The 27,847-nt window shown below is 46.2% G+C and overlaps 2 protein-coding genes and 1 long non-coding RNA gene across 5 annotated transcripts in view; 1 reads left to right on the forward strand and 2 right to left on the reverse strand.

The window, feature by feature from the left end:
- tns3 (tensin 3) lies at positions 1–20,597 on the reverse strand. Its single transcript, XM_085929968.1, has 27 exons — positions 20,289–20,597; positions 14,931–15,098; positions 14,758–14,808; positions 14,505–14,627; positions 14,134–14,198; positions 13,221–13,304; positions 13,022–13,134; positions 12,627–12,687; positions 12,488–12,563; positions 12,270–12,399; positions 12,103–12,168; positions 11,529–11,642; positions 7,308–8,468; positions 6,077–6,213; positions 5,876–6,008; positions 5,695–5,784; positions 4,778–4,892; positions 4,245–4,705; positions 4,076–4,162; positions 3,451–3,582; positions 2,396–2,491; positions 2,033–2,110; positions 1,851–1,928; positions 1,587–1,755; positions 1,361–1,429; positions 1,244–1,273; positions 1–1,158 (listed from the first exon to the last, which is right to left on the reverse strand). Exons 2-27 carry the CDS (start codon positions 15,078–15,080, stop codon positions 1,014–1,016), a joined length of 4,014 nt encoding a protein of 1,337 aa, XP_085786094.1. The 5' UTR covers positions 15,081–15,098; positions 20,289–20,597; the 3' UTR covers positions 1–1,013.
- Positions 5,267–27,847, forward strand: part of LOC147046163 (uncharacterized) — a 27,516-nt gene continuing 4,935 nt past the window's right edge. The window contains exons 1-10 of one of the 3 annotated variants that reach the window (XR_015068194.1): positions 5,267–5,677; positions 7,342–7,495; positions 7,865–8,504; positions 8,595–9,133; positions 9,230–9,374; positions 14,569–14,655; positions 14,874–14,933; positions 15,006–15,136; positions 16,063–16,161; positions 19,086–20,086. This is a non-coding gene — a long non-coding RNA (uncharacterized LOC147046163). Of the gene's footprint in view, positions 5,678–7,341; positions 7,496–7,864; positions 8,505–8,594; positions 9,134–9,229; positions 9,375–14,568; positions 14,656–14,873; positions 14,934–15,005; positions 15,137–16,062; positions 16,162–19,085; positions 20,087–27,847 lie in introns of those variants that run through there. The other 2 variants (XR_015068193.1, XR_015068195.1) reach the window with 2 other exon arrangements.
- The window catches only part of dspa (desmoplakin a), a 13,399-nt gene continuing 7,511 nt past the window's right edge, over positions 21,960–27,847 (reverse strand). Inside the window, exons 23-24 of the mRNA XM_085929967.1 lie at positions 25,972–27,786; positions 21,960–25,636 (exon numbers count right to left, since the gene is read on the reverse strand). Coding sequence (XP_085786093.1) covers positions 22,448–25,636; positions 25,972–27,786 — 5,004 coding nt within the window. The 3' untranslated portion in view covers positions 21,960–22,447. The remainder of the gene's footprint in view (positions 25,637–25,971; positions 27,787–27,847) is intronic.

The following is a 27,847-nucleotide window of genomic DNA, read 5'->3' on the forward strand; positions in this document are numbered from 1 at the left end:
TACAACTGTTTCCTTGTGTTTATTTACAGAGCACATCAAAACAAAATTCTATTTGCATATACAAATAAAGTTATGCACAGAGGTCCAGTATACATGAGGTACAGATACATGTGGCCACGTTTAACATCATTGTAAAGATATTGAGGTGAGATAGGCGCAAATAAAATAGAAATACATGTTATGTCTTCCACACGGATGAGACAATACGAAAACGGTGGCTTCTTCTTCTCGGACACAGACAGCAGTTTTCAAAATGTGTGGGAACAACTTCCTCTAGTGGGCACCAGAAGACTTGCGGCCAGGCGCAGCAGCATGAGGAAAACAAATCAACAGGGGTAAAAAAAAACAGTTTTGTTTTGTTTTTGTCTTGGGAAATTCTACCGAAAAGAACAAACTTAAGACAACTCCAAAAATGTTCAAGAAAAATTGAAAAGACAAGCTAAAACCCACTTGCTAATTCTTATTGAGGGCTCGTCTCGCCTATAGGGGGCACCAGAGAGAAAACAAGATCATTTCATTGAATTGTTTTTAAATGTTCAATTGGCTCAGTGTCCCGCAAAATCATAAATGGGAATGCGATCTCCCAAAAATGGACAAAATTAAAACATATTTTGATATAATTGGACTAGCTTGTGTCGGTTGGGTTGAGGAATACATAATATATATTAAGGTTTACTTCAAATAATTTTCATCTCACAAACACTCACTCTTTTCCATGTAAATGTTGACAGCTGTCATACACGTAAAACTTAGAGGAAGACTTAAAATGCATAACATGGTTTAAAAAAATAAAACATTTGTATGTTGCATAGTTTATATATGCACGCCATATATCCCATGAAACCAATCTACTATATACACGCACACCGCTCGTGAGATGCATTCTTCTAATCAACAATGTTAATGAACGTTAATAGCGAGATGGGAAAAAAAAAAATCACGTCTACGATGTCATAAGAGTCCATCAAGATCCTGCTCGTAATCGTGCTCCATTTACAGTTCCTCGGATCCACCTACTTACTCTTGAGCGAGCCGATCATCACCTTGGAAACAAAGTTGACGATGGCGCTGGCCGGCTGCTCGGGGTCGTGCTCGGCAAACAGGTGGCACACGTTGTCCATGGAGGTGCCGCTTTTTCTCGCCACAAAGCCAAACATCCTGCGCAGAAGCCAAGCAAAGGGTAAGAAAACCGTAAAATTCAAAAACCTTTCGACCTGTATTTGTGTAGGAATGGTGTTCTTACTTGGCTGATGAGCAGCCGTCCCTTTTCCATCTGTTATGAGAGAAAAAGAAAAGTGACCACCTTGATGCAACATCAATATGCCAGCCCCCAAGTGGTCATTCCAGTAATCTCACTCACTTTCTATCTTGAGGGTCCAAAGCACAGAATATGACCGTGTTGACGTTGTAATGCCTCCTGAAGAAAAGCCTACAAAGCAGACAAGGTCTATTATTTAGCACTTGTGACAGACATGACTGGATCTTGTGTGTGTGTGTGTGTGTGTGTGTGTGTGTGTGTGTGTGTGTGTGTGTGTGTGTGTGTGTGTGTGTGTGTGTGTGTGTGTGTGTGTGTGTGTTGGACTCACTTCCTTTGGTTGTCAGTGAGGGTGATTCCCTGCGAAGACACCTTGAAGTGGACCACCGTGGAAGTCGGAGGGGGGTTGTAGCTTAGAATCATGCCAGTGGCTTTCTGCACCGCCTGCACCCCCGTCAGTGACTCCATGTCCACCGAGCCCAGGAACCAAACGTTACAGGCTACAGAGATGGGAATTGACAAATTCCGTGTGTTTTTGGAATCGTGTCACTCGACAGCCAAGCAGCGTAAATGTAAACCCAACGAAGCGAGTTACCTGCTCCTTGTTTGAGCAGTTCCGCGGCGGAGTTTGTGACTGACTGAGACGTGTTCTCCACCACATCTTCGAGAGGATCTTAAAATTAAGTTGGAGGGGAAAATTGGTAGTTTCAGATCAAAATATGATTTACATAATAGTCTAACAGACTCAAATATGATTTTTTCTTTTTTTTTTTTTACCTCTGTCTGGTATGATGAGCTTACAGGGCAGGGCCAAGGGAGTTATTGAATGTTGGCAAACCAATGCAGTTAAACTTCCTGTAAAACAAAACTTGGTTTGGTTGAAAAAATACACACAGGGACTTTGATGCATTATTACGAAACAGGTTTATCGACTGTTCCTGAACTTTGGGAAATCATGAAATTGTAAAATGCACCCTTGAACGCCAGAGGGCAGCAGAGCGCCGTAGCGACAGATTATTACTAAACTGTTGCTTAACTAAAAAACGTTTGGGAAATCTTGAATTGTAAGATACACCCTTGAACGCCAGAGGGCAGCAGAGCGAGTGGATTGGCTTTGAGTTGTCAAATGATGTCACTCACCAAAATAGGGCTCATTGGGGCAACCCTTCAAGCGAACACCCTTCTGTGAGCACTCAATTAGGAAATGGCGCACTAATTCATTGGCAAGATCTCCACCTGCCAAACACAAACACACAAAACAAGATCATGACTTCATTGCAATTGTTCTCTTTTAGAGGGATTCAACGGCTCCTCGGGAGCAAAAGCAGCAGTTCCGTCCAAGCTTGCCGGGTAATTCGCTGCAAAGACGTGAAGTTGCTGCCACTCGTGAGATGAATGGGATTATGATTCCACAGGAGAGCCTCGGATAGTGTGGGGGGCGGCCAGGAGGAGCTGAGGAATGTCTGGACACAAAAGCTCGGAGAAAGACCCGCTCCTTGAGAAGGGTTGGGTTTCACACTAATAAGAAACCACAATGGGCTAAGCTGAGAGTGCGGAGGGGGGGACCGTGTCATGATGTCACCACAGGTGCCTTTGGACCGCGTCGGGACGATGGTGAACAAAAGGGACAGGTGTGTGTGTTGGGAGGGTTCACATAAGCAGTGGCCAGAAAGGTATGTCCGTACACTTTGTGCTGAACTTGAGAAATAATGCACACAGAGGAACGGTGAGACGAGACTCTCACCGTTACTTTCTGTCACGCTGGAACATGTCCAGAGAATGTTTGGTTCCAGAAATAACTCCTCACTTCAGTGACCCCCATCTACGTGGAACAGGAGACTTCCCCGGAGAAGGATGGATGGAAGGATGGAGCACCTCCTTTGTTCTAGGCTGAAAGATTAGCTGCTGATCTAAGAGCTATCAGACAGCGGCTCTCTGTTTTACTTCATGGCGATGACGCCCCTCGTACAGTGAAGATTCTCGGGTTCCACTATGAAGGCGACTACAGTGGACGGTAACACGAGATGGCTTTGGGAGTGATTCCCAGGATGTCCCTGAGACTCATTTTGCAGTGAGGCCATTTTGTTTTCCTCCCAAAATTCATTTGGTTTTCCACCGCCACATACTCAAGAATGGACATTCCAAAATGTTCAAGGTTCAAATGAACAATTGAGATTCTCTGATGTATTTCGTACCTTTTTTGCTCTGCTGGAGAACAGAGGCGGGGGGTGTTGCCACCTTCATCGCCAGCCCGTAGGCACCTCGGAAGGAATGGCTGTCCCGCACGATGAAGCAGCCTGGCTCTTTGTCCTTTAAGACTGAAATGGCTGCGCCACACAAACATTTTCAGCATAAAATGAAAGAAAGTAAAATCTCCATTGAACATTGGAATGTGAGGAGCAAAGTTATCGCATTTCTACCACTAGTGGCCGCCTCTTTTAAGGGCAAGACTCTTAGTCCAGTTTGACCTTGTGGAGATGAGTTAGTATACCGTGACAAGTCAAGTCAATTTTCCACCATGTTTTGCTCAGATGCAAAGTTGAAAGCTCATGTTTTGTAGTTTTCCATTAGCCATCTGTGTCCAGTATGTGCGTTTCAAATTTGAAAGCCATCAGATTTAATGGATGTGTTTATTTTTAACACCGCCTTGAAGTTACCCGAAATGGGCCACTTCCTATGACTTTTCGCAGGCGCAGGTTTTGGAGACATCTACTCATGATGACTAATTTGACAGAATTTCAGTCTGGTTTACCATGATGAAGATGAATTTGATGATTTTTATTTTTACCATGCCTGAGCAATTTGAAGGGACAAACCCACCTTGGTCTCTGGAGATGTCAGGCTTGTACCAGAATTTGGATGTATCTTGTACAAATTTGACCGTAACCTGCTTGCTGGCAAGCACATCTGCAAAACAAACAAGAGCAGAGTGAACTTTACGTTCTCATCAAGGCCACCGGCTTGCTTTCGTAGCTCCTGCCTGGCTCACCTGGCAGAGGCGAGCCTGTTCTCGGGATCTGAGCCGACAGGTCCGGTAAGATGTTGGGGAAGGGGATACTCAGCGAACTGGCGCTGTGCGGACTTGAGAATCCGCTCGGGGCAGGGGAGGCTGTGCCCCCGTGTTCCCCATCTGGTACCCTCTTCTTCTCAGGCAGATACGGCAGCTGAGATTGATTCTCATCCAAGGAGAGAATCCCGTTTGGGGGACAGTGTGAATCATCCTGTTCGTCAAAGCTTTGGGCGGGACTGTGGCCGAGGGCGTAGCGAGCCATACGGTTTCGCTGGCTGCTACGAGGCGAACTGTGGCCGTTGGGTTCCGGGTGGACGCCTCGGTGCCCATAGTCCAGTGAGGCGGCGTGCTGGGGGGCTTGCCTGTTGGAGGGGAAGCTGTTCAAAGAAGTTTGACGGCTCAGGACGGGGTGTTCCGGCCAGGACTGGTTCACTGATGGGCTTTCGTTGTAAAAAGGGAGAAAGATGAGAGCACATATCTTTATATTTTGAAGCAGATGGACGGAAACCTACCCGTCTTTCCGCTGATGGGAGCCAACAGCGGAGGGAGAATGTGTCGTCCGGTGGCAGTTGATATTTGCCACATCGACTCCAACATGATTGACCGTCTCTGAATATCCACGTGATTCTGTGTGAGTCAAGAGAATTACTGACGGCTTTTCTTTTTTTATTTTGTATTTGTTTGAAGCGAATGGGGAGGAATTGCCTCATCATTGGGAAATACTGCCCGAGAGAAGAGATGTGGATCGAGTTCAATCAATATTGTGGTGTACAGGAAATGAAAACAGCAGTCGTCAATCTTTATGAGACTACCTAGCAATTATTTCTGACACAAATCAGATTTAATTGAGCGCTCTGACATAGTTAGCTGAAAGCTCGCTGTTGTTCAACTTTTCGTTTCCTTGTTTGTATTTGCCACTGTGTACACTTTCAAAAGGGGGGGGGGGGAAAAGTTTGTCTTTGTGTCACGCTTCCTGGCCCACAGTAACCACGGCAACGAGACAGAACTGAATGTAGCCGAGATTCTGGCGCGAGCGTCTCTGCTTTTAAGAGGCACAGCGGGGGCGGCGTTTCGTTCTCAGGCCTTCCGAGCAAAAGACCAACAACTACGCCGATACGGGGAAGTTGAGTCGTAATGAAATACAAGACGGCGATATCGTCCATCTGTCTGTTTGTGGGCGCATTCAGATTTACAATCTTGCTATGTACTAACAGAAAGGCTCCATGATGAAAGGATTAAGTCCATTTCATTGAAGCCCTCTGTCCCATGCTGGTACCACTTCCTAGCTCTGGGAACAATCCAGAAGACAGACGGTTTTCCACCACAGATAAAGCCAACAAAGGCATTGAATCTAACTGAGGAACCAAAGATCGGTCAGGAAATTGTTTTGGGGTTTCCTCTCTGAAAATCAGGTGAGAAATTGTCTTACCATGGTCTGTCCGGAAGCCTCCATAGGAATGAATGGCGGCGGGTGGTGGTGTTTGCCGGTATGACTGAGAAAACTCTGACACATTTTTCACTGAAACCATCGAAACGAGACGTTTGTTATCTCCGTATGCTCATGATAAGGTGACCTCAACATTTGTCAGGGTCACAAGAGAGACACGCACCGTATGGCGTAGGTGGAGATATAGGGAAGGCGGGAGTGGGCGGAGCCACTTCACACCCGGCTTCTACCCTGCCGCCTGCGTCTGGACCTTGCGATCCGTAGTCAGCGCTGTCGTTCCTGCACAACACGGCATGCTGGAGACAAACAGTACAAGTTGCCATCAAGCAAACGTCTGGAGGCAAAACTACGGCGTTTCATGTACCTGCTGGGATTGCGGCGAGTACGTCCTCTGGATTCTGTAGTCCTCGGTTCGCGTCCATCCAGAACTGCAGAACCTTGCGACGTCGCTCCCTTGACGGCTTAAACTTCGTGCGACATCCCCGTCGTTGGACTGGACAACTGGACGTGCAGAACCGTAGAGGAATCATTAAACTGAGGGCTGAGTTCATTCTGGCAGGTTGATCAAAGGCTAACGCCTGAAGTCGTGTTTTGAGAGGACAGCTGAGGAATGCGAGGGAGCAATCTGGTGGGCCACTGTGTGTGGGAAGTTACGGGGGGCTCATTGCTCAGAGTACTCTGAGGAACATCACCATTCAGCACATGGGTGTTAATTTGATGTTCTCAGGACTGTCAACTCCGAAGAATGCTAATGATTCCCAAGTGCTAAAAATGCAGCTCATCAGTCACATTGTCTAGCGAGTGGACCAGAACTGTCATGTCCTGGTGGTCATTTAGTCATTTGATAAGCAACAATGCATAGCCCCCCCAGTCCCTTTGAGTTTGACTCCACCCCCTTTCTTGCAGCTGATACGCTCAGACAGGTATTGGCTTTGTTTGAATCAAATGGAAAAATATTTGCCTGCAGGCTTACAGTTGTTGGGAATTCCTTGAGCCAGGCCTCCCCTCCCCTTCCCTCCCCTCCCCTCCCCTCCAGCAGCCCTCCCAGCCACAAATACATGTTGGAGTTGTGATTCACGCACGACCAGATGGATGACTGCCTCTCCTTTCCGCCTCATTAGTTTCCTGCTCAAAACAGCAACTTGAGTGCATGGCAGCTGTCATTGACCATTCAGAGTTAAGAGAGTGAAACTTAATAACCTTGTTGATTTTCTAGGCTTGACTCACTCAAAATGGTCATGTGTAACATTTTTTCTCGGCATTGTCACGATCATACTAAAAACTATTCCAAGCTATTTTGATTGCTAAACAACTGAACGGGAAGTAGTCTGTTGTTATTTGTTGAGTCACAATGTTCATAAAGCCCCCTCCCTCTCTCTTCTGTACTGGTCCTCCTCCAGATAGCTAAACGGGCAGGCCTGAACAACGCAGCGACCTGAGAAACGTACTGAAAACATCTGAAAAACGCTTGCAGCAAGCCTGTTATTTCTGCCACTCAAACACGCCGGCTTGGGAACGGGGAGGGGGGCTCTTCACTTCACTGCACACTGGACAAGAAATAATGTTTTGCATGATCACATGCTCAACTGTCTTACCGATCTGCTGCGCGTCGTTCTCTGCGAATCGCAGATGGATCCCGTTGGAGCATTCGGAAGACGAGCCGTTGACACGCGCGCCGCCGTTCCTCTGGATGGAGCCGCTTTTGCTGGAGGGTGGCGTGAAAGTGGGGTCCAGGTCCATGATGAGCTGGTTGAGCTGATCGATGGAGTTGTCAATATCCACGGTAAGAGATTTGAATTCCTCGTCTCGTTGGTTGTTGTTGTTATTGTTCAGTGCGGCTTGTTCCTTGCGAGGAACCGTTCCTCTCGGAGAAGACGTGGCCGAGTTCCGTTGCTCCGAGGTCGGGCCTTCTTTGGGCGAACTACTCCTTTGTTTGTTCCCTTGGTACCTTTCCGCATCATTTCCATCCTCGGGCATGAAAATGAACTGTTGCGCAACCATCTGTTGCTGGCGAACCCACGACTGTGTGGAATAGCTTCCCTGTCTGTAGACATGCTTTGGCACGGAAACGATGCTAGGGTTGGAAGTCACCACCGAGTTGCTCCTGGGACTAATGTGGACCCTTCTCGCCTCACCATAATGTCTCTCATAGTCCTCCATAGGACAAGATGGCGGGTGATGGAGCTGGCTCTGGCTTTGCTGTATTTCCTCTCCACCGGGACCCCCGAAGCCGTCCGAGAGTAGGGAGTTCTGGCTGCTTTTGTGGCAGGAGGACGACAAGGTCCCGAAGCTGTCCACGCTATGCAGATCCTGGCCCGTGATGACCTCATCGTCCAGAATGTCCGTCTCCCTCTCTTGAGGACTTCTCGAGGGGTCGCCGTTAATGTGCACTTGAGCCGGGACTATCTGATGGATGGCCACTCTTGGGGCCGGATCATCCATCTCCTCAAGTGAGGGGTCCTCCACTCCGAATCCGCTCAACAGCTGTTTGAGCTGAACTTTCTCCTGTTGGCTGGGACCCTGGTGGGAACGGACGGCGGTAGAGGTCACGGCCGCCGACGAAGCTGCGGGTCTGTCTGCCCAGAGCGAGGTGCTAGACAAGCCTGAGTCGCTGCTAACGGAGAGGGCGTGATCGCTGTGGTCGGGGCTGGAGGTGGCCGAGGTGCTGCAGGTCCTCGCGACCAACGTGGGCTCTCCTCCGTTGGGGGTCTTCTTGCTCTGTGCTTTATCCTGGCTTAGGCTTTGACAGCGCGCCACTGTAACATAGGAAAGAGGTATTTCTATTATTCAAGGTAGGTTGTTTGACTTTGGACTTTTATCGCAGGTTCACCACTGTTGTTGACTTTGTTTTTTTGCCTTTTTATACATTGCCTGCCATCAAGCACCCACGGAAGGTCATAAATACACAAGATGGAATTATATAACACAACAGGAGCATCAGACGGCTGCACATCTCGACAGTTCTGACCCCTGCATTCCTCTCCCTGCTGTGATCGAGCCACCCTTCTCTGCCCCCTGACCTTTGGCATATGTCCAAACAACCTCTTTAAAGATCGAGAAGCACAGGAGGTCAGTGGTATGTGGCCGGGCCGGCTCATCATCCATCACGAGAGACGTCAGGATCAACACTAGAAGAATTTGCTCTCGCTGCGAATTCAACTTTATGAATCCACTGAGGAAACCCCCCAAAAAACAGACTTCTCACTTGATCTTCAGTTCAAGACCATGATCAGATCTAAAGAGCAGACACGCTTGATAATGCTCCCCTTCCTCCCCGCTGATGTATGACTATTGGCTTACCCCCCACATGCACAAACACAGAAATGGGAACGCGCATCCGGCCTTGCCGGGCCGGCTCGACTCGGCTCGGGCCTCCTCCCGCAGCTTCCCAGTAAATCCCTCTTGTAACATTCCGAGCAAGGTGCAAGCTGCTTTATAGGCAGATGTTTCCCCCTACGCGTTGACCATCACCCCTCCGTCATTTAACAAATACTCCTACCTTTTCCTCAACTCGCAGGCGGGCACACAAGAGAATCCACATCTCCTGAGAAGTTGATGAAGAGCCGAGGCCACGCAGCACCGCCGCAGCGGACACGGCTTTTTCCATACCGGATAACGTTCAGGGTCAAATGGCTGGAGTGAGTTCTTTCCTCGCTGAGAAGGTGAGTGTGTTTGCACTCCACACAAGGAGTGTAAAAGGTTGCGGTGGGGTGGGGGGGGCATCTCCAAATAAGGGCAGAGGAATGTAAACACGTGAGGCGGGGCTTAGGGGAAGGTGGGGGGCGAGGGAAAGGCAGGAACTAGACCTCCTGCTCTACATGAGGGGGACTACCCCTATCGGGGAGGGGAGGGGAGGGGGGGCGCTTTATAGGCTCAGAGAATGAAAACAACATTCCTTTCTACTGATTTTTCTGTCTTCAGAAAGATACTTTTTAATTAAAGCAGTTGCCTTACACTCTCCGCAAGAAGTGGCAGCCCGGTAGTTGTCCTCCTCCTCTCGCTGGCGTGTCATTAAATCACATTCCTGACATCTTTAGCGTACAATATGGTCCAGAAACAGATGTGGCCCACACTCAATTATGGGCTGCTGTAATCACACTTTACCTTCAGTGTGGATGGGAAATTCTACAGTGCTCATTCTCGTGGTGGCTTGCGGAGTGAAAGACGAAAAAATATGTTATGAGTTTGGACTAATCTGATAGCAGGATGTTGTGGAAATATGACAAGGGCTATGTCTCAGTGTGTGCTCAAAAGTTTGGAAATTTTAACAAGACTATTTGTCATTGTTTATGAATTAATGTAAAAATAATATATATTGAATTCAGAATTTTCCTGCCATTTTTTACTGTCTGCCGCCATTTTAAAATTTTTACAAATGGTAAAATTTCTATAAGTATAGCACAGCAACTTATTTGCTTGTTTTTTTTTCCTCGTCATTTTGACCATGCTGCCATTTCCCCCCTTTTTTTGTGCTTTTTTAAAATCGCAACATTTTGACAGAAGATACCATCAAATCATCAAATATGACAAAGTGTCACGATTTGTCTGTTTTTGAAAGGGATTTTTTCCTTAAAGACAAACGTGCTTGGTTTAACTGTTGTAAAAGTGGGTCACAAAGTCAAAAGTCAAATGAATGAACTTGTAAATAGTTTTCAATTCCTGTCTTCCACCCAAATTCTATGTATCCTTGTCATCTGTGGTCAGTCCCAACACAAGTGTCATGTGTCAAACTTTTTGGAAGATCTACAACTATACAATCATAGAATGCCCTTCCTTAAATTCCTCCAATTCCAACATCCCAAGTGTCAAAACCTGGAGCCATAACTCGAACAATGAATGCCGATGCTCCTTTCTTCCTACTCGCCAAGTAACGAAGGACTCCAAACTACAGTAGCCCCGACCGACGGTGACAAGACAGGCGGTCGGCTACCTTTAAATATTGACTTTCTGCAAGATTACATAGCAAGTGATGAGAGGGCAAAATGTACCTATTCACTATTTCTCCTTTAATAAGCAACTTGCAAACATTTCCAGCTGTTAGCGCCCCTTTTTGTCAGTAAACACCCTCTCTGGGCTGCTTTTGAATTCACACATAGGGCTAAAACAAACATTGGTACTGATTGGAGGAGAGAAAAAAAAAGCCATTGAAGTAAATGAGTTCTCCCCCCCCCCCCCCCCCCCCCACACCATCTTAGCACTCTTGTGACAAACAGTTTTTAGACTTCCTCGGGTTGTGTCGCTTTGGAGGCTGTCAAAAAAAGGGAAGATTTAGAAGATGTAGAATTCCCACAAAGTCCCTCTCGGATGTCGTGTTTACATGAGAAAGCAGGGCTGTAAATATCCCACATGAATGCTTCGGAATCGAGCGAGGGGGGGGTTGCGGCTTTGTTCACGTCTCCTTTTTTTATTTTATTTTTTTTCTAATTGGGACATAAATGTTTATGTGAGCATAACACAGCGCGACTTTCATAAAAGTGAGTGATGGGAATTGGGTGGATGGGGCATCTATTCTGGGAGGCTCTTGTGAATGGCGCCGTTGCGTGGAGAGCGCCGACCACGGAGAGGACGGCCCGCCGCCAATCTCCCAATGCCGAGGCCGCGCGATGGTTCAAGCGTGCCTACTCATTTGATGCTAGAAAGGCCCTGAGAACTCAAGTCTCACTTCCTTTGAAGCCGCCGACGCTCACACTCAACAACTCTCCTCCCTTTTACCTCATTGAAGCTAGTTCACTTTCTGTCCCTCCCTAGCGCTCGTCCTCGTTAGCATGGCGAATTAGCTGAGAATTTCAAGGCAACGAACTTTGAGGGCTACTTACGTGCTACGGTACCTTCTGTGTCACACATGTTCTGGTAAGAGTCCCAGCGGATCAGGGGGTCGGCCGTATTGTAGTCCACAGTAACGTCGGCGCCGTTGTGCCATCTGTCGGCACCTGAGGCCAAAAGAAACATCAAATCTAGCAATGGGCTCCCTTTACGACAACTTTTGAAGAGTAATAACTTTGAAAATATCACACTGGAGAGCTGTGCAAAAGTCATCAGATCCAAGCGGGTTCTCATCTATCATTCGGGTGTGCGATTCTCATGTCCAGTGGATTTATTTATCTTTGATATTTTTCTAAGAAATATGTGTTTTGTATTTGCTTGGAGCCCGACGACCCTGATACGGATAGCATAAATCTCTTCATATAACCATAGTAAGCAAAATGGGGGGGGGGGGGGCATGGACTGACTTTTTTTTTTCCAAAATATTCTTAAAAAATTCTGATAAACTGAAATTAAAAAAAATAATAATAATCAGATAAACCCGCTGTGCACAATTCCCACCAAAACGGAGGTTGGCTCTTGAGCGCTTTTCCTTTCTAGAGCTTTTCTTTTCGAAATCCAACTTACCGGGAATCTTTTCCGGTCCTTCCGAGAAAACCAGCTCAACTTTGCCGTACTCTGGAAATCTGGAATCTGAAACAACACAGGGATGCAAGACGTGTAAATTAAACCTGGCATGCTCCTTGTAGGCCAGACGAGTCAAGACCTGTTTTTCCTTCCTTTTTTTTTTTTACCTTTGTTGGCAGATTCCATGTCCTCTTTATCAAACATCATCTTATAGCCCTGTACTGCTCCCGTGTGGAACTGCAACCTGAAAATCACCTCCCGCTCTGAAGAAACCTCACTCTTATGGTAACATTTAATCTAAAAGAGGAATATGAAAATACGGTGAAGCTCAAAAGAATTCCTGATGTCATCCGAGGGTGTATTGTGCGCTGTTTATTTTCCTTACCATAATGTCCCCTTTGAGAAGCTGGGCAGGCTCCAGGGTGACGCAAATCCGCCCCCTGTGGCCTGAACCGATGTGACTGTCGTGCAAAAAGTGGCAATCAAAACTAATTCTCAAGTCACAATAAGACGGCACAACTTACTAGATTCCAGACGAATACACCGCTTGCATTCCCTGGTAGACTTTGACGTACGGTCGACATACTGGGAAAAAACAACAACATGCATTTGTAGGAATTGTGACACATTTGCGTGACACTTAAACACGTTAAGCTTATTTTGTGCCATAAGTTCCATTTGTTAAAATGTGACTTGTGTTTGCACGACTCAAGGGCTCACTTCGGCTGAAGTGGTCCCCGAGGTCGTCGGGCATGTGTCTGAGCATGTGTGTGCGTGTGTGTGATGTGGTCACGGCTGAGTGAACTCAAACGCTGCAGCTGTGCATGCCGTATAAAAATAAAATAAATGAATGAAAAAAAAATAAAAAGTACAAATAAAACAACAAATAAAAATAGATCAATAAAAAAAAAGTTTTAACCTCCAGAGGATTCAAAGTTGGGGATTCCATGGAGGATGATGTAATGCAGGAATAAAGGTGAGGCGTTGATCTTCATGGAGCCGCTTAGGAGGCTGTTGAGGATCCAGACATAGCTAAAAACGACATGTGAAAAGCTTGAAGAGTGACTTTATGTTTCTTAATGTTACAACATCAAATTGAAATTCTTCCTTCTTCTTACCGCTTCTGTGACGGCGTCATGAGAGCAGAGACTTTATCGTCGTAGTATTTCCTCATGGCGAAACGATCCAATGCTTGATCAGCACTTTGAAGGAAAATGGGGTGGGGTGGGGGGGGGGGCGTGCTTTCAATTTATTAAACACTTCCAGCAACAATGATTCAACTTGCGCTGCCCCTGTCATTAAAGCGCGTTAACCCCGACTTGTACAAGGTCAAAAGTGGCACACATGCATACACACGCATAATGGAGACGAGTGAAAGTAAGCCGAGGGACAAGGGATTCCCGCAGAGAGGAAGAGAATGGCAGCTTTAAGTAAACAGGGAGGCGGAGACCAGGGCGTGTGTGCACAACTCGGCCATTCAGGCGTCCCTAAAACCAACAAGCGTGAGGGCCTTTTCACCCAGACCCTCACCCGTCCCCCCCCTCTCCCCAAAAACCTATTCTTTTGTAAATCGGACGCATTGTTTTCCTCTCTTACTCTTGACTTGCTCTGACTTGTGAGATCAGCAATATTTTTCTGACTAAAGAGTGGCTACTGTAAATTTCTGGAGTCTCACCGGCTAGCCCGAGTCAAAACAGTCTCAGTGAGTGTCCAAGATGAATAGATGTCATGAAAGTGACACCGTGGCCGGGAGCTATTAAGTTTTTTTTCTTCTCAGGCTGATTCATGTCATTCTATATGGGGTGATTCACCGCTTAAATTGTGTGGTTTTCCCTTTTTTTTCTCTTTGTCAGCCTCTGAATCACATTGACCTTGAATTACAAGAGGTAAACAAATGACTTGACTTATTTTTGCGGTCCGCCGAATGAGTCACGACGCATTGTTGTGGTTTGTTCGCTGCCGACTAGGAGTGGGCAAACTATGACAAACGCTGTCTCGAACACAAAAATAGACACACGAGGGCTTGCTTACCTGGCCGATACGTCTGTGAAATGCACAAAGGATGAAATGACGACACCGATTCTCCCTTTGCCGCCCTAGACGAGTCATCGAAATGCAAAAACATCAAATGAAATGCTTAGTCTGGAATTGAAAACACTTTTTGGCCCATTCAAAAATAAATGGTAATAAAAATTGCTCGTAACGTCTTTTTTTTGTTTTTTTTAAAACGTGAAGACCAAATATAATTACACTCCGGGCCAAATTAGGCCCGCAGGCCATAGTTTGACACCCTTGATTTAAGCTCATATCAGGGTAGAAATAAATAACCATAGAAAGAGATTTTGTTTTTCATTGGCTCGTAATCACAAAGCGGGAAAAAAAAAATCCTTGTGAATGCTCACCCTGCAGTGGATGACCACCACATGCAGTGGGTCGGCATTGAGCCAGCTCTCCATGGCTTTACAGATGGTGCAGATCTTATCTAGAGGCGGGGCGTGCATGTCAGGCCAGCCTGTATCCAAGGTCTGAAAACACACAACAGGTTGGATTCAGGCAAGTCCAATTTCACAATTATTGTTCTGATGAAGACAATCAGAAAAACAGCAATTATTTTTTTTTGCACGCCATGAGTGACCTCAAACCTTATTTACATACCTTTGGATTCATTCTTGACAGATCGTGTCTTTTCTCTGACAGGTTGATAATCTGTGGAAAATGTAGGCAGTGAGTCAATCTGCGTGTTCTTTTTATTTTGATTATGAAAATTACAGCTCAGCGTGAACCAAAAAAAAAAGTTGGTCAACGCTTTCCAACAGTATTCAACTGACCAGGTAATTGTCTGCGTGCTTGGACTTGAGCATTCGTGTGACATCTTTGAGGTTGTGAGCGTAGATCTCTTCCAGGCATCCCCGAGGGAAGGACACGGCGATGATACGCTCCGTGATGTACGTCAGGTCCAGCTCGTATCCCTCCTCCATGTTGAAATTGAGGTTCTCCTGTCACAAGAGAACCGATGAATCGATCGGCGCCGCAGGTAACTTCGCTCGAGTCAATATTTGACGGTCAAAGTCCTCGCCGCTTGTCATTGTGTCCCAGTTTCTCGCCGCTATATTGGGAGATTGACCTGAAAAGCAGATTGCGTAGCGAGTAGGAGTGTTTGCACAGTAACGGTCGTCATCTTAGCAATGGAGCGACTTGTTTATTTGGAAAGATTAAAAGCACTTATCTGCGACGCTGCAACGAGATATTTAATAGCGGTGAGATGACAGCAACAGGTCGGGCAGGGGGGGGAAAAAAAAACTGCTCTAGTTGAAACATGTTAGCCTGAGTGCTTTGTGATGAGCTCATGACAAGAGACTTCCTAGCCTAGGCAAGAAAAAGCAAAGGCCAAAAATACCTTTCAAAAGTTGTCAACAAAAACACAATTTGTCTTTCTTCGCCGGGCGAGTGCTGCAAAAAACAATTTAGGAATTTGATCAAAGTTTTTTTCTTGAAGGTTTACCCTGCTTTTTTAAAATTCTTTCAAACTTGACAGTGTGAAGGAAACACTTATCATTTATGTTTTATTGTGTTACAGCTTCCCGGGAAATAACCCTTATCTTTTGCTAAAAAGTCGTTTTTAAAAGGCGGGGCTTCCTTTCAATGTTGCAAGGATTGAGACAATGCTGAATTCATTCACACACGGCCAATTGAAGTAAATAGTGATAGAGCGTACTCATATGTTTGTCACATTTTATGATCGAGATGAAATCATGAATTAATCCCTTGACACCGGCGGCATTTCTTGATAAAAGACGATCCAAAGACCGGATCCAATCGCAAGCACGCAAACAGTTTCACATTTCCAAATGAAGCGAAACGATATCATCATCCTTCTCATGTGACCTTCTGATTGTTAACTGTGATGAAACTATTGACAGTCAAGAATGTGTCTGACAGTCAATTGTGAAATGACCGCAGGCTACATCCCGGACGGCGCTTTGAAGGGAGGCCCGAGAGGGAGCCGACCGAATGAAAGAACCCGTGTGTCTGAAGAGGTCATCGCTCGGGGAAACTTTGGTAAGTGTGCATGAAAGCCTGGCTGAAAAAAAAAAAGTCAACTAATGGTAAATTAATGAACAGTAGGTAGGGTCTACCTAGCTTTGTACTTTTTGGGATGTGTCAAAGTGTTTAATTAATGGAAGATTAGATTAGATAACAATCTAAGCAACACTTAACCTCTGTGCGACCCGCTGTTGTGAAAGTATTTTGTTTATACGCAGAGACGAAAGGTTGAGTAAGGTTGGATCCAATTTCTACACCTCCTTCAATTAGCTACCGACCGCAATCTAACCTGCCCGAGATAAAAAAAAAAACGTCTGCCGTCACGAACTATTGTCCGACTAAGCAATAAGAAAATCAATGGTAAATTGCCACATCTCTTATCCCAGACCACGACGTCTCCCATTCATCAGCCCGAGCCGACACGAGCGACTTGCCCCGGCACGCACTGCAGATAATTGCTCTTTAATTTGCTCCCACTGCTTTTGTTCTGCTATGAGGCGCAACATTAGCTCACAAGGGGCAAAAGACGTTTTGCTAAGGAGCTCAAATTCCAAGGCCACCCATGGCACGCCTGGCAGGGGATACAGCCTCGGCAAAGGTCGAAGAACATAAAAGTGATCGGGTCTGCTCCCAACAAGCTGCGGCAGGATGTTTGGGGGATTTGGGTGTGTCTGGCTCACGCCGCTCTTTGCCCTGCAGGTATATTTGGACTAGTATGTTGTCCTCAATGCATGCATCTAAAAGTGTAAAAGCTTCAGGAAAGAAAAGCAATGTAAACAAAGCTCTATTCAGGAGCCCCGCCCTTTCACCTGGCCATCATTTGTTTGTTTTTTCATGGAATATTCCACAGCTGCGACGTGACGGCAAAGTTCCCATTCCCTAACGTCAGCAACGCGTTGAATCCCGGCCTTTGGTTTGTTTTCATTTTTGGAAGTTCATTGTGATGACAAAAGTTGGCAAGAACTTTGCATACTTGGCCGTCTTGGTGAATGAGACTGGCTTGAATCGCGCAGATGTTTGTTTGTGTCTGAGTTTACCGGTTGCTACATGCGTCGACAAGCTGGCTGGCTCGCTCGCGGCCTGTTTTCCATCACCGACGGCAATGTGGTCATCATCGCGCCAGATTATTTCTGCATACTCGGGGGAAGCAAACTGAAGGTCTGAGAAACCTTTTACATAACGCTTCAGTCGTGCACTGAGTTCAAATGCCATCTAAATGTTTTTATTGTCACAATTAAAACAGCGGTTTGGGAGCTGACAGGCGGGTAAAAAAAAAAAAAAAAAAAAGATCTCCATTATCCCAAACGCAGATAGTTTTGTGAGTCATGCGACGTTTTTAGCCCAATTAAAGAAAAGTGCGATACCACCGCAAACCATATGAAAGCAGTCTCGGGGTCCAGTGACTTCAATCATTTAAACTCCAAGCAAGCTGACATGATTCAAATCCACTTTTTAGGCTTTAATGTGAGCTCCATTTGCGGTTTGCATCGGTTAAACAAAAAATCATTTCAATCGAACTTTTCTGGAGGTTGAAAACAAATGGATCAATTAACATTGTAGAACTAGAGTCAATGTTTTTGTGTAGTTCTAGAGTCTTGTTTACACGGGAGTGTCGGCATCGGCATGTCGGGAAGAGGCAGGAAGCGGTCGGGACGGCTATTTTTCACCACCCCGTCAGACACAAACAAGAACGCACATCTCAGGGAGCTTGTTTAGTTGCATGATTGCGTAACGTGCCTTGTTGTAAACAGTCAAATCTGGTGATTGATGTTAAAGCAGGAAAAAGATTGACTTTTGTCACCATGTTTTCGAAGAATCGCTTTCTTTTACTAGTACTCCTGTAAAACTTGAATCGACAGGTTATTTGGTGCAGTTGCCTCGATTCAACCTTTGTGGATTATCGTGGCGTGGATGAGTGTGAGTCTGCCCTGATGCAACCGTTTTGTCTTCTATGTAATTTTGGTTATGTGTCACGTCAAGCGCACCATTCGCTAAAAACACTTGATGTTTATTTTTCCTTGTCATGTGTGAGGTTTCTTGCTCACAAAATCAGAGGCCAAGTGATGTTTAGAATCTAGAGTTTAGAATTTGGAGTTCAAATCAAATAGCCACTTAAATGATTGTGATACAAAAAAAAAATGAATGACAGATTTATCAATCTAATTATTTTTCACAAAAAAAATGAAGAAAAAAAATACCTGCATAACCACATCATTCCTTAAAATCAAAGTTGTCACAATTTTCTTGACTCCTGATAGTTCAAATCAAAGAATGGCCTAATTGGCTGTGATTAGCATCATCATTCTTCCAAATGTCTTCATACTTGGCAGGAGTCTTGGCCTCAAACTGCAGGAAAGCATGCTCAAAGTGACATAATGGGATCATTATAAGGCCAGAATTTGGTCCTGCCTTTTCCTGTCATGTCCTCAGGCAGGCTCGCACCCATTTGGAACTAAACAAAACCGTAAAAAAACAAAAAAAAGCCACATATTGGGAGAAGTTTTTATTTTTAGCAAGTTTATAAGCTGGAAGCCTAACATGTATTTGGCACACTTTTTTTTATGAACAGAGGGGAAGAAAAACAACAGGCCTCACTCTGGGGGGGAGGAAGAAAAAAAAAAAAAGCAGCCTGGTGGTTGCCTTAGTACTCCCTCATTATCCGTTCCTATCCCAAGGTCATGGTGGAATGTGTCCCGAAATGGATTTACATTCCCACTCTCCCTCCATGTTCATCTCAAGCATTTCTTGGTCCTTCCGCTCACTTTAATTGTTTTCACATGGCAGCCAAGTTACGGCAACTCCTTTTACTAAACTTACGGTGCTTTATCGCAATATCAACATTTGTCTCTTTTAGCCATCTTGCAGCGTTCGCATTTCTCCGACGCCGGCAACAAAAGCCGTAATTGCTGGCTTAAAAAATGTTTCTCCTGTCTTGCTAGGCCTCTAATTAATGTTGAAAGAGATCGGCCTGCTGCCTTTAGCGGAATGATGCCTGAGGAGGGTGAAGATGGAGGCGTGTGGCTCAATTGAACTTCCATGGAAGGAGTGATGTCAAAACGATTTCGCAGTAGTTCCGAGTAAACACCGAAGAGACTCGGTCCCATTTGGAACGTCCGGCGAAGTCATCCACAATAATGGCTGCACGTGGTACACATTATGAGCTGCGCCCAACATTGCACCGAAGCATGGAAGCAAAAGTCACGGACTGAGAATGTTTAAGAGTGGCATGGCGAAGCATTTACTACGGTTTTTATACAGGGTCTGCTAAATTTATGGCGAAATAAATGACAATCTTTTGAGAATAGCGGAAACGGACCAGAGGAACTTAGGCAACTTTTAATGTAAACAAACACAACTTGTATTTTGCTAACTATTTCTAACTAATGTAATACATACATAACTATTGGCATTAATGGTGAGGATATTAGTTCGGACAACAAAGCAAGCAATTTATTTGCTCCAAAATAATTTGCTTGGTTATTTATCCGTTTATCTTTAAGTGTAGGAGACAACAACTCTTATTTTTTATATGAAAAAAGAGCCAATTTTAGTTAAAATATTTAGTTGACTTGCCCAACTTTATTTTATTTTTTTATCAGAGTTCGTTTTGAAATTATAAGTCCACATAACTTTTTTTTACAGTGTAGTTTTGGTGGCCTCATTGAATGCTTCTGAGGGCTCGAATGTGGCCCGCGTGCCCTAGATTTCCCACCACTACTTTAAGAGGTCAGCCTGTCAGGCATACTTTCCAATAACAAGGCTAAAAAAAAAGACTTTCACAAAGTGTGCTCAGTTTGAATGACTCCCTTCTCTGTCCTCAGACTCCCGTTGAAACTAGTGGACGAATACACACACACACACACACGCGCGCACAAACACACACGCACACACACAAACACGCACATACATAGACATGAGGACACGCGCCAAAGGTAAATACTGTGTGAAACTTTCTGTTTTGCTTTTGCAAGCCCAATGAAATGAGTTGGGGGGGGGGGGGGGGTCGCTGAGAGAAAAAAAGCGCCACTGTGCTCCTCCGCTATTACCTTGTAAGCAAGCAGAGGTTAAAATCCTCCCTGCAGCTGGTAATGATTGACTGTGTGAAGGTGGAGGAAAAAAAGAAGAGGAAAGTTCAGCCTTACCTTAGCAGGCTGCGTGGAAGCACTTTCAGTAGGCTCGCTTGGACCTCTTTTGTCAGTTAGAGGTGCAGAAAGGGTAGAGAAAGTGTCGGAGGGAGGTCACAGAAGCCTCAGTCCGTCACGGAGCGCGCTCATTCCAGCCGAGCTTTTGGACAATCGGAGGGGGCTCAAGATGGAGCTCAAACACTTGGGATTGAAGTTGTCTTATTCTGCAAAGGCGTTGAGGGGTTCCTTGCAGAGTTGCGCTGAAAAGCTTCTCGTTCGTTATCTTGGCACGCTTTCCTCCAGTCGAAGCTGCTGCGCGCTGCAGTTGCCGCAAGTCCTGGCATGGGGATGGTCCTCCCACAGCTCCATGGGCCGTCTCGCTTCAATTGCCACGCCCCCCTTTCCAGCCCGGCCCCCCCTCCAGCCTCTTCCATCCCTCCCTCATTTTGCGCGTTTTTTCACACGCACATTTCCTCCAGACACCCCCCAACAGGACGACCCCTCCTGCCCCCATTCCTAAATCGTCCCATGTGGAGAGGAGAATGGAAATGAGTTCATTCTTTATGAATGATAGTGCGCCCTCTAGAAAAATACTTCAACACGTTTCTTATATTATCGATATGATTTATTATAAGCCGATCGATATTTTTCATCGTCTAACTTTGACTGTAGATGATTGTTTTTATTTTTCTTATCATCTAAAATAATGTAAAAAAAAAAGTGAGGTCCATTTAAATTTTGGAAAGTCCATTAGGACTTTAAAAATATTTTCTAAATTTTAGCGACCGCTCTGTCACAATAATGCGACCAGCGCTATGGTCGCGCGTTCGGCGGTGCGCTACAGTTGCGCGATCAGACAAGATTAAGCTCCCTGCGCACTGAGGTCCGCTTAAATTTTATAAAGTACATCAGGATTTTAAAAATATTTTCTAAATTTCCGCGACGGCTCTGTCACAATAATGCGACCAGCGCGGTGCAGTTGCGCGGTGGGTGACGCGCTACGGTTGCACGTTCGGCGGTGCGCTGCAGTTGCGCGATCGGACAAAATCAAACTTCCTGCGCACTGAGGTCCACTTACATTTTGGAAAATACATCAGGATTTTAAAAATATTTTCTAAATTTCAGCGGCCGCTCTGTCACAATGATGCGACCAGCGCGGCGCAGTTGTGCGGTCGGCGACGCGCTACAGTTGCGCGTTCGGCGGTGCTGCAGTTGCGCAAATGAAAAAATGCCGGGGTTTTTTTTTTTGCTTGTAACGGATTTAAAAAAAATTCCCATTATTTGTAATTGGAAAACATGATTCGGGTTTCGAACGATTCACTTCTCGAACAGCCTTCTGGAACGGATTGTGTTCGAAAACCGAGGCTTCACTGTACTATATAATGTACACAATTAATATTCTTTTGTTCAATTGATCTTTGAACGTCATTGACTCAAGGACAGGTCTTATTTTGTTCTCAAAATTTAAGCGGTTTTATCAACAAATGAGAATTTATTTCACATTTAAGCGTGGTGTCGCTGAATACAAACTCCATAAAATTGTTGAAACGTATTTGCCGTATTTTGTAAACAGATAATTAGCGCCACCCTATGGCAAGAATCGATACTGTTCGCCTGTACATTTTTTACTTTTACTTCTCAAATACATTTCAGTATATATAATACATGAACACAGAGCGGAATCAGAAGTGGTAACAAAGCCTTTATTTATCTTTTTTAATTCATATTAATGACAGTAGTATTTTACAGCTGATCAGCACTTTACTAAGTCAGTGTTTAAATGCATAACAGCATTTGAATTGAGCTTTTTTTCATTCAAGGATAGAACATCAAAACTCAACTACAGCTACAACAAAATGTTATCAAAAAAAAATAGCAAGAATTACAGAAACTAAGTTGAACAAGCATTTTCAAATAAACCACTGCACTCTTCAATGTTCCATGTTAAAATGTATATTATATCTCATTTACGCAAGGCTGTGGATTATAATGCGTTTAAAAAAAAACACCAGCTCCAAACACTCATCCAAATACAATTCATATTCAATTCTTAAACATCCCAAATTCTCATATATACCATAAAAACCTTTAAAATGTTTAACAGGAAAATTGTTAATAAAAATCTAGTTATTAGGCAAGTTATTCTTGTAGTCTGTTCTGTGCACTAAAATGTTGACTTAATAGTTGGCACTTGTGTTGCTGGACGAGCAGCTATAGGTGTATGTAGACGAATAATCCACACTGCCTCTACGAGACCCACTCCTGGAGCCAGAGCGAGATCCTGGATTGGAGACATTGTAAGGACTGCTGAGTCCCTTTGATGACACCGAGGAAGCCTGCAGCATTTTCATACCGTTGGTCTCTTCCACCATGCAGCTATCCATGGCATCCTTATAGGAGATCTTCAGTTTGGTCTTAGGACAGGTCAGATTTTTCGGGTAGCTGCGGACATCCTGAAGTTTCTGTGCCCCCATGCCGTCCAACCAGCTTTTGCGAATGGCCTCCTCAATGCTAATGCGTTTTCCAGTGCCGGGCTCAATCAGGCCTCCGGTGATGTATTGGAATTCCAGGAACCTCTGGCCGGCATCGTAAGGTAGCCACGTCTCCTTCACTGCCTCGGCTGCCGACATCTTCCTCTTGGTTTTCACATCTTCAAAGCCAAGATAGGCTTTCTGCGCCGCCTTCAGCTTATTGGCCATGGATTCGTCGATGACACACTGATGGACGGCGTCCTGCAGTGTTAGCCTTTCTCCCGTTGAGGGGTTGATAATTCCACCGGTGCACGCTTGGGCCTCCAGGAGTCTCTGCGCCGTGATGGCATCCACGATTCCTCTTCTGTGCGCCTCAGGAATGGTGATCTTCTCCAAGGTCTCTGTGTCAAATATGGCCGCCACAGGGCTCTGGTCATCAAACATCTCCGGGGGAGAGACGGTAATGGAAATACTATTGAAGCGCTTGCGAACGGTCGGAGAAGACGGCGCGGCCTGGGTGGGACTGCTGCAAGTGATCACGTCGTCAGCGCTGTTGGTTGAGATGGTCAACTCGGTGCCGCTGGTCCTGCTGGAAATATGGTCAGCAAACTGGGTCAAGGTTAACTTTCCCGAGCGATACTGATCGAGGGATTTCTGGTCGATGATCCCACGCGCCATGCAGTCCTGAATGTCGTACTGGGTCCCCGTCTTTCTGTCCACTATCACCAAGCGTGTCGATCCGTCTGAGCCTTTGATAGTGATTTCTTCCCACTCGCACTCCTGCTCTGACAAGTCCAGAAAGGTGTCATAGTCGATCAACTCGCGGTGATAGGCCTCTCGCACGGACATCTCCAAATTAGTGTCCGGGTCGACGATCACCACCCGCCTTTTGCGAAGGATGTTGCTTCGGCTCTCTTGTGTTACCTTGGCTTTCTTTTTGTCTGTTAGAGGCAGGAGTACCAGGCCGGTCTTGGGATCGGTGATGCATCTCTCCTTTAGCTGCAGATACGTCAGGTTCTCCTTAGTGTTGGGGTCAAAGAACCCTTTTGTGTCATCCCCTTCGTAAGTTAGGATCTCATTCATCTCCTGATCAAAGTATCCTCGTTTATAAGCAACGGAAACGTCAATTCGATGGCTCTCTTTCGGGTCAATGATCCCACCGCTGGCAATCTGAGCCTCGAGCAGACGGATTCCGTGGCCTTTCTCGATCAGATCTTTCTTGATGGCCTGGAAAAGGGAGATTGTCTTTCCTGTGGCGGGGTCGGTATATCCGGTAACGGCCCTTTCCGCAGATAGCAACTTGTTCTTAAATTCTTTTCCGACCAGTCCTCTCATTGTTGCCTCATCTACGGTCAAGAAGACATTGTTGACTGGGTCAACAATGAAGCCGGACGCAGCCTGGGCTTCAAGGAGCTCCAAGGTGGTCCCCCTCATGAGCAGACCTTCCTTCATTGCCTGATAAAAGGGCCATATCCTGTCGTTGACCTCATCATAGATCCCTGCGATGCAGGTCGATCCGTAGAGGTAATTTTTGAGCTTATCCTCGATATCTTTGCTGGTGATCTGACCTTCTCTCAGCCTTTGCAAATCGGTTTCATCCAGCAATTCCGAATTGATCAGCTCCGTCACAGAGACTTGTCCACGGAACCCCGGGAACGTCATGGGTTTTTCTGAGCCCTCAAGCAAGAGTAAACCGTGAACGGGTTCCACTGTGCACTTCCTCCTAAGGTCGCCGTAGCTGATCTTTTCTCCTGTTGTTGGATCCAGGTAGCAGGCGGGTCTTCTGTTCAGAGCCCTGTAGAGTTCCTCATCGATAAGATTGCGATCCAGGGCCAAATCTTTTGGCAGGAATACACTCAGAACGGGGTCCAAGATACCACCGACGGACTCCTGAGCCTGCAGCAAACGGAGCGCCGTCTCCTTGTCGATTCGGCCTTGTTTGCAAGCTTGGCCCACGGATAACACTTTACCCGAGTATGGATCCTTGAAACCGACACTGGCGGCTTCAGCTTTCACCAAGGCGTCTCTGTCTTCTGTGTCCACGATACCCCTGGAACAAGCGGTGTCCACGGGCATCTTTTCATTAAAAGCGGGGTCTGCTATGTAACCCGTAGCCGCTTGAGCCTCCAACAACATGAGTGCGCTCTCCGGGCTCATTAGATTTTTGTTTTTGGCTTCGGTGAAAGGCATTTTCCCTTGAGAACCGGTCATCATGCCGGCGATAATTCCTGTCCCCTTGAGATTCACTTGGATGTCAACGGCTACCTCGTCCACGCTCCTTTTCCCCTGCAGCAGCAGCTCCAGTGTGGCCTTGCTGATCACGCCGCAGTCACAAAGCTGGTGAGCTGTGACTTTGCGACGTACCCCATCAAAAACCAGCTTGGAAGGGTCGATGGTGGCCACCTTCATGTCTGTCTGCGTCTGTCTACTCAACGTACTCGGCCTTCTCTGCAACCTCTCGATCTCTCTCTGCAACGCGTCTCTCTTGAGGCCCAGCTCCGTCACCTCCTTCTCGGAGCTCAACAGCCTACTCTTGTAACGTTCCTCGACACTTCGAAGCTCTCTCATCAACCTCTCGATCTCGTTCTTTAGACTCAACCTATCTTGATCTGTCTTGGACCTGTCCGACTCCCACTGCCTGAGCTGGGTCTCCTTCAACTCGTACTGGCTCTTCAAAAGGGTGAAATCCTTGAGAACATTATTTTTCTCATCAATCAAGCGCTGCTTGTTGCGAAGCTCCGTCTCCAGGGAATGTTTGATGCGGGCCAGTTCCTCTTCCAGGCGCTTCTGCCGGTGTTTATCCTGGTCCAGCAATTTCAATTTTGAAAGCAAATCATCCCTCTCCAGCAGCACCGCGCTGTACTTGCTTTGGGACTCGTGCACCATGATGGATGTCTGCGGAGATAGGAGCAAACAAAAGATTACAACACGCCAAAGGAGTTTGCCAAAAAATAACATCTGCTCATGTGAGTTGCATTCGGCCGTTAGTGATAGGCGGCTCAGTTGAAACAAATCTTTGACATCTATAGCCGTCTTTGGCAGTGAATGTAATAAAAGCAGATCTGAGTAGCAGTGGCTTTTTTTTTTTTTTTTTTACAAAACTCCTACTAATATTACATAAATGCTTCATATTCAACCTTAAGACTCCATAATTGTTCATGCAAAAGATGAGAATTAGGGGGGAAATTTTGAATTAAGCAGAGGCGTTCCTTCAGTGCAATCAAAAATACCTCGAAAGACTGCTTTTGGAATTTGTCTATTTCGACCATAAGCTTTTCTCTCTCCTTGGTCAGGTCGTTGATGAGAGCTTGGAGCTCCGCTGTCCTCTTGTTGCTACTCTGAAGTTGGACGTGCAAAGCTGAAATCTGAGATGCGCTTTCCCCGTCAACGGTGTCCCTGCTAATCCTCAGCTCATCCCTCTCCTGCCTAAGGAACCTCAGCTCCTCCTCCAGCCTCTTTTTCTCCATTGTCACGTTCTGAGTCAGAGCCTTCAGACGATCTATTTCAGCGCTGCATTCATTGAGTTGGCGGCTTTTGTCCTCGATGGTTTTGTACAGACTTTCATTTCTTTGGTTGAACTCCACAAGTTGGAGTTGATCCTGGTGGATCTTCTGTTTCATGGTCTTCAGCTCAGCGTTCGCGGCCGCCAGTTGGTCTTTGGTGACTTTGTGCTCCCTGATGCTCTTATCCCGAGCCTCCTGGAGAGCTCTTAAGTCCTGGCCAAACTTCTTTTCAGTGTTTGAAGTCTCAACCTGGATGGACTTGAGGCTGGTGATGGTGGTGGTGTACTCTCTGCACATTTTGGTCATCCTCTCCAGCTCTGACTCCAGCCTCTTTCTGTGTGTGAACTCCTCCTGGGTTGCCTTCTTTTGCTTTTCCATCTCAGCTCCCATGGCATCCAGAGAGCCTTGAAGTTCTCGGATACGGCTCTGGAGCCTGACGGCGCTCTGCTCGGCCTTGTTCCGGTCACTGGTCTGCTTCTCCAGCTCCACTCGAGTAATGCGAATCTCCTTCTCGGACAATTGCAGCTTGTTAATCATCTCCATGCAGGATTCGTTCCTCGCCTTGAGCTCTGCCTCTGATTGTCTCAAGAGATTGATTTCCAATTCCAAAGCCCTCCTCTTCTTGCCTTCTTCGTCAATATCCCGGGTGAGCATGCTGATCTGCCGGCCTTTTTCTTGAATATTTTTGTTAGCCTCCTTTAGTTTGAGCTCGTCCTCATCTCTCAGATGTGTGAACTTCCTGATTTGGACCTCCAGCTCACTCCGCATCCTCGTCTCTTGGGTCAACGACGTCCTCTGCTGGTTGGTCTCCAACTCCGCTCTGTTTTTTTGCTCTTCGGCGTGGGCGATGGAGAGTTTGAGCCTACGCAGCTCGTCTTCGAGATCTCGCTTCTCGCCGGTGAGCTTCTCGTACAGGCGCCTCAGCTCAGACGAGTCCTCTTCCTTCTGTTGCGAGGCTTTCAGGACGGTGGTCTTGGTGACGTGGATCTGGGTCTCGTATGTTTGCTTAAGTTGACTGATCTCCTGGGTGCACTGTGTTCTTACCTTTGAAACTTCTGACTCTGCATTGCGGCGACGGGCCGCCTCCTCTTCCAGCAGTATCTTCAGCCTCTCCAGCTCACGTTCTTTGTCCTTGACTGTCTTTTCCAAGTCAATCTTGAACCAGTTGAGCTCATCCAGCTCTTTCTGTCTGCGGCGAACAGCCGCCTCAAACTCTTCCTGTTGGCCGGTGTAGCGCTCTTCGGCCAGCCTTTTTTTCCTCTTTTCTTCTTCCAGTTGGTACTTAAGGCGGTTGAGCTGGTCAGTCAGCTCTTGGATCTGGCTTTGGGTACTGTCCAGGCTCTCTTTGGCAACAGAGACTTGGATGGATGTGGTTCTCTTGACTTCCTCCAGATTAATGAGCTGGTCTTTGGACTGGGTGAGCTCCAGTTTAAGGCGGGCCAAGGCATCTTCCAGAGATTTGTTTTTCCCGCCAGAATCCCCGAGCAGTTCCTTGAGGCGCCTGATTTCTTCCTCTAGCAGCTCAATCTTGGTGTTCCTAATCTGAAGACAGAAAACCACTTTAGATCAGTTTGATCATTCACTCGCCGTGAAACGTTCTAAC

The sequence above is a fragment of the Syngnathus leptorhynchus genome, chromosome 14, assembly GCF_054491065.1.
Source record: "Syngnathus leptorhynchus isolate UIUO chromosome 14, UIUO_Slep, whole genome shotgun sequence".
In the NCBI taxonomy this organism is placed as follows: Eukaryota; Metazoa; Chordata; class Actinopteri; order Syngnathiformes; family Syngnathidae; genus Syngnathus; species Syngnathus leptorhynchus.